This window comes from Podarcis vaucheri, assembly GCF_965113315.1.
Source record: "Podarcis vaucheri genome assembly, chromosome: 3".
Lineage (NCBI taxonomy): Eukaryota > Metazoa > Chordata > Lepidosauria > Squamata > Lacertidae > Podarcis > Podarcis vaucheri.
Genome location: NC_138761.1, coordinates 20,545,443 through 20,551,442, shown reverse-complemented (window position 1 = coordinate 20,551,442; position 6,000 = coordinate 20,545,443). Strand labels below are relative to the sequence as shown.

Here is a 6,000-nt window from a genome sequence, read left to right as displayed (position 1 = left end):
GCTGTTGGGTTATCTTTGCTAAGACCACATCCCAAACAAATAAGTTTGTCTTTATGGCTCCCGTCCTTTTCCTAGAATTCAGATGCAGACCTGAGGTCTCTCCCAGGACCACAGATCCCACCGTTCCTTGAATGACAGTCATACTGTTGCATGCCCTTGGTTTCCCTCTGCTGGACAAACTGGCAAAGGGATGACAGCGCTTTTATCTGTGAACAAATTCCATCTCCTTAATAAGGTATATACTTTTTTAAAAAAGACAGCCACCAACCCTCCAGTGGCGTGTTGACATGCATGGGCAATCTTGACAAAATAGCTACCAAAGATTTGCCTCTGACCACTGAGTCCCCGATCCCTACTGGGTAAAGGAACAATGGGGACACATCTCCCAGATAAAGTATAGCACCAGGAATAATCTTCTCCTGACGTCAGCTTACGAAATTTAGCTCAGCAAGCATCTGCCCAAATAGGTAAGTGAGGAGTCCAGGCTCCCTTTGCTCTTCATACACCCTTGCCTATTAGTTGCAGAGGTAAAAGATAACTGGGACCTAACACCCGATTAATTCCCCAGCTCAGGCCTTCCATTTCATGCAGTCTGAAGGCCAGGGATGAAGAACCTGTGGCCCTCCATATGTTGTAGGGACTCCAGCTCCCATCAGCCTCAGCCAGCATGGCCAGTGGTTGGGGATCATGGGAGTTGGAGTTCAGCAACATCTGGAGGGCTAGGCTCCTTTCACTTTCTCAAGGTTTTTTGGGCAAATTGCAGGATGTTATTGGCTGGTTGTTTTGTGCTGCTGTCCTACATCCCAAAAAGCTGGGCCCTTAGAGGTAAGCCGCTATAGAGAATGCCCTTTCCCTAACCCCACTGGCAAACGAAATCATCTCCCACGTGGGAGAGCATGGTGAGAAGGATTGCTGCAAAACTGACCTTCCCAAATGATACTGTTTGTCAAGATACTGTTTTCTCAGCAAGCACCAACCCCAAAAACCAGCTACTGTCACACGGACCAAACAGTAAGTACTGTAGTTAAGGTCTCACAGCTGTGCTTCAGAAGCAAGCAGATACCACCAGTATAGGGCATTTGGGGATAAGAAGCCTATTTCCAAAAAATAAAAAATATCTGTGGCTGCCTGCATGTCCAGCACAGAGACAAAGTCCCAGAGCAAGAGGCAGTGACTGATTCATAGATTCCTTGCATTTGGATTTGGAGGAAACCCTGCGGGCTGGAACCATGTGATGGCCACAGATCATACTTCGGGGCTAAGAGGTTGTTTTGTCTTTACCATTTCTGCCAAGAAAGAGACCAGCTAATGGGTCCCTGGGAAGCCTTTGTCCACAATACAACCTCCCGGTGGACAGGTAACTTACAGGTGCATCGCTTGAACAAATCAGGACTAAGGTCCCTCCCCTTCACAAGACACTGGAGCAGCTGCATGCTTGTAGGGGGGGAGGAGCTACCCCTGCCTTAACATGCTCATCGTTTCACCAGCAACGAGCTCCTCAGGCCTGCCAACAGAGAGGCCCTATATACGCCGGAAGCAACACGCAGCCCCTCTCCTTCTGGCTAGCAGTTATAGTCATACATTCCCCTTGCTTGACACTGCAGGCAAGGAAGCCACCAAGGAGTCTGGTTGTGACTTTTGTTCCATCAGTGCTCGGGGTCAAAATACTATGGGAGAGTGGACAGGCAGCACGGCCGGAGCTGCCCCGAAGACAGCCCAGGGGTGGCAGGGTGGGGTGGCGAAGGGCAGGGCAGTAGGGCGGTGAGGGAGGCAAGGGCATTGGGTTGACCTGACCATTTAGAAGTTCACACCAAGACTCTTCTTCTGGGTGAGGTGCAGCCATTTCACCTCTCCTCTGATTTTGGCCGGTGCGTTATAAAAAAAGCCGCCTCCCCCTACCCAAGTGTCAGGGCTCCGCGAAGGAGACGGTGGTATTGCTAACCAAGAAATGGGGGTGCGGGAGGAAAAGACGGCGTGAGAGGAAGGAGGGGCAGGCACAGGGGCAGGCTGCCCGAGTCGCTGCTTGGTGGCTGGGCAATAGCAAGCAAGCATGAGCTGGCCGGGGAGGCCCCAGCCAGGTTAAAGAGCTGGATTGAGACAGCGTGAGCTTGTGGGTTAAGTGAAGCACTGAAGTCGAGCTAGCTGCTATATGCTTGTATTTCCGACAAGGTGTAAGGCTGTGCTGCGGCGTCTTGAGTGTATAGCATACGCAGAGGTTTCTCCAGCCTGGCGAGATGGTAGGTCGGTTGGTCAAAAATGGTTTGGCAGCAGCAGATCATTATCTAGCAGTAGCCTTGCCTTCCTGGGATACTTGCCTTCCTTTGGTTGCTGGAATTTGAGTTTGGGCTTTCCCTCTCGGTCCTTTCCGGGTTGCACTGGGGGACGCCGGGGCGTCTCCCAGCAGCCCACCTGCCTGAGCCCTGGAGGCAGCCCTGGAAGAAGGTTGCACCCACGGAGGGAACGTGGTACCTGACCTATGTTGGCGGGAGGGCGATGAGCTTTCTTTTCTGGACAGTGATTGGCTCTTGGGGGAAGCACTGAGGTTTCGCGGGGGGAGGCTGGGACTCCAAGGTGGGGGGCGGGGGGATTTCCTCGGACTGCTCCGCAAGGGAGGTACGGCGGGAGTCGGCGTTGCTTTCGCCCGGGAGTCGCCGGATGGTCTTTGCCCCTGAAGCCTGCAGGAGGAGACCAAAGGGGAAGAGGAGGTGGGGAGAAAACAAAGATAATTTAATGACAAAGCTAATGCTACTGGTTACATGGAATTGGTGGCAGGAGAGGGGCAGCCAGGCAGTCCACATACATAGTCACACAGCTATATAAGAAGCCCTGATTCATATATTTTGCCAGGATTAGTACACTCTCAGAACAGGAGACGAAGCCTGTCCCCCTACCTGTCAGGGACTGGCTGGATGAGGAGGAATGGTGGAGGCACCAGCTGAGGAACCCTCCTTCCAAGACAAACTCCAGAGGAGGAAGGCTCAGAGCCCAGGGATTGGTGGTGGGACACCAAGGAGAGGTCAGAGGGAGAGGATTGGAAAGAAGGCCTGGATGCTGAAGGGGCAACAGGCTTTAGTGAGCAGAAAGAGCCTGTGACAGGGAGCAGTTCAGACTCCAAGGCTGAAGCAGAGGAGGGGGATTAGAGATAGCTGAAGAATCCAGGGAGCCTGTAACCTCACTTCTCGCAGTGAGGGAACCATCAGAAGGCCCTTGGAGCTAGATCTCAGTGTCTAAGCTGAAGTCTTACTGAGGGAAGAAGGTTGAAGGTCAGGGGATGTTGTGGGATGGGGGGCAGAATAACTGCGTAACTGGGATGGGGGGAAATCCAGCAGGTGAAGCGATACCTTAGCGATACCTCTTAAAGAGAAGAGACAAATCACAGTCCTGTGGGTGGACAAAAGGAGGAGCTGAGGAGCTGCTTAGAGAAGTTAGCTGGCTGAAATAGTGAGCGCTTGGCTTCAGAAGGAACTAGGGCCTCTCATACAGACTCACCTGTTGGTCACAGCTTTATCACCTGGGCTGCTACTCAGTGCTGGCGGCAAAAGAGTTGAGGGGCTCCCGGATTTCAGTTCTATCACAGGCGGCTTTGCAGGCACAATGGGGCGAGGGATTCTGCTCTTTGTGCTCAAGCCTCTCTCTTCCATCTTAGCCAGGGAATATTTCTCCTGACTCCCCGTCTTCCTCGGGGTGAAATCGTCTGAGTCGTGGGTGTCCTCCTCGGAGCCAGTGGCCGAGAGTGTTTCTGAAGCTCGCCGCCTCTCGTCGCTGGAGGAAGCAGAGGATGACGCACCTGAAGCTAACCTGAGCAGACGGTTCTGCCTCCTCTCCATCACCAGGCGAGCCAAATCCTGCTGCTTCAGCCTCTTGTACAACCGCTCTTTGCCGGAGTGCGAGGCCGAAAGGTCTGAGCCAGTGTCCTCTTCGGACAGCAAAACGGGGATCCGGCTCCTGTACCTGACATTGAGGGGCTTTCTGGGGCTCTCTTTCGGAACATCTGGAGGGAGTTCCATTTTCTTAAAGGATTCCATTGCAAGAGTGTTATTTTCAAGGCCAGGCTCTTCTGTATCCATCTTATCGGCTTCTTCTAAATCTGATTCCGGGGCAAACTTGCCTTTATGTTCCAGGTCGTCCTCTTCCATTTTACTAACACCATTGAGAAGCGCAGCCTGTTCCCCTACAATTTCAGAGGTGGTTTCGATGTGATTCACCGAGAGAGCACAGCTTTCCATCTCTCCCCCTTCCAGAGCCGAGTTCACGCTCCCGTTTTCTACAAGTGCCTGATTTTCCTCCATCTCTTCCTCGATGATGATCTCTTCATACTGCCCTGGAGTAGGGTATTCCTCGTGCCTCATCAGCTGACTACCGGAAGACATGATGTTCAGATGGGTCTTTTCTGCGATGTGAACAAACGTGCGCTCAACTTTGGTGAAAGGGGACGAGGTGGTGGCCACAGTAACAGGAGGCTTTGGTTCTGACTTAAGGATGGAGGACAAGGTCCCTGGTTCCGACACATCAAGCTGGCTTCCCATTGGCTGCGGTTTCTCGCTCTGTGGAGTCAATGCAGCAAGAGTGCCAAGATCGGCATCAGGAGCCAAGTCTGCGTTCACGGGAGACTTCTTGATGTCACCGGGCGAAAAGAGAACCAATGTTTTGGAGCCTTCTTCAAGTTCCAAGTCTCCTTCTGCTGCTGAGGCTCGGCCCTTGGACTCCTTTTGGTCATCAGCCAAGAGGGTGGATGGGGCACCTTCCTGGCTGTGCTCAGTACTTTTCTGGCTCACGTCACTGCTTGAGTCGCTGTGCAGATCAAGCTCTTCTCCTAAGTCACCAGCTTCGTCATCATCACCATCTTCTTCCTCGTCCTCTTCCTCCTCCTCCTCTTCTTCTTCCTCCTCTTCCTCCTCCTCCTCCTTCTCATATCTGTCATTTGCCATTTCTAGATGGGCTGCCGGTGGTTTGCAAGGGGCAGTTAAGACAACATTTGAGAAATCCACCTTCTTTATATGCTGGAGAATTCTGGACCTTTCCCTGTTTTCTGACACATCCCTTTTAAAGTCTTGATAAGGCAAACTTAAAGGCACCACCTTGGGGAGACCATTCATTTCAAAAGGCTTCAGTGTGAACACCTGGAGCAAGACAAGGAAGAAGGAGAAAACAGTTATCCAGGGAACACTAAATGGAAAATGTATTTGGGGCATCCGCACCAGACATTCAAAGTAGATTTAAAGTACATGGCTTCCACCAAACAATCTTGTGGTTCACACCCAGCAGAGCTACAATTCCCAGTGCCCACATCAAGCGACAGTTCCCAGAATTATTTTGGGGGGAGTCATGTGCTTTAAATGTATCATTATGGACCCAGACCATGTCTGGTTCATGAAAAATTGGTTAGAACTGGAGAAGGCTCGAGACAGAACCTAAAAATACTAAAAGTTGCCTTTGAGGATAGGTTCTGGACAAAGACATTACATTACCGCATGGTATTAAACTCGGTCCTTAGGGCCTGAGAGTGTCTTCTGGGATGTCTGATCAACAGTTCGTGGAATTCCCCCTTCATTCTTTTTCAGTGCTTCATCGTTAATATCCAGGCATGATACTAGTAGGAAAGGAAAGGAAGGAAAGGCCACTGCTTCCCACTCATCTCAGGTCACTGCTGCTAAAGGCAAGCAAGAGGGAGGGCCTCCCCTACACCTCCTGCTAGTGTGATGTCTGATGAACACTCCTGACAGGTAACAATGCAAAAGCTCATTATACAGTTAATGCATCAGGCAGTCTCATGGGCCACCAAGCTATCAAACTGGAGGGGGTACAACATCAACACCAGCAATATCACTTTGAAAGAAGAAGATATAAAAGAGTAAACTGGAACACATCCGATGGCTCACAGCCATTCACAATAGAATGGAAAGAGTGTTGCTATAAACATGTGCGTGCGTGCGTGCGTGCGTGTACCTAGATCTTGATATATCTGATCCATATACCTGAAGGAGTGTCTCCACCCGTATC

At 51.2% G+C, this 6,000-nt stretch overlaps 1 protein-coding gene across 1 annotated transcript in view; it reads right to left on the bottom strand.

The window, feature by feature from the left end:
* Positions 1 to 2,139: 2,139 nt before the first annotated feature.
* The window catches only part of TTBK1 (tau tubulin kinase 1), a 94,516-nt gene continuing 90,655 nt past the window's right edge, over positions 2,140 to 6,000 (bottom strand). Inside the window, exons 13-14 of the mRNA XM_082218063.1 lie at positions 3,490 to 5,120; positions 2,140 to 2,675 (exon numbers count right to left, since the gene is read on the bottom strand). Of these exons, the coding sequence (XP_082074189.1) occupies positions 2,279 to 2,675; positions 3,490 to 5,120 (2,028 nt within the window). The 3' untranslated portion in view covers positions 2,140 to 2,278. The remainder of the gene's footprint in view (positions 2,676 to 3,489; positions 5,121 to 6,000) is intronic.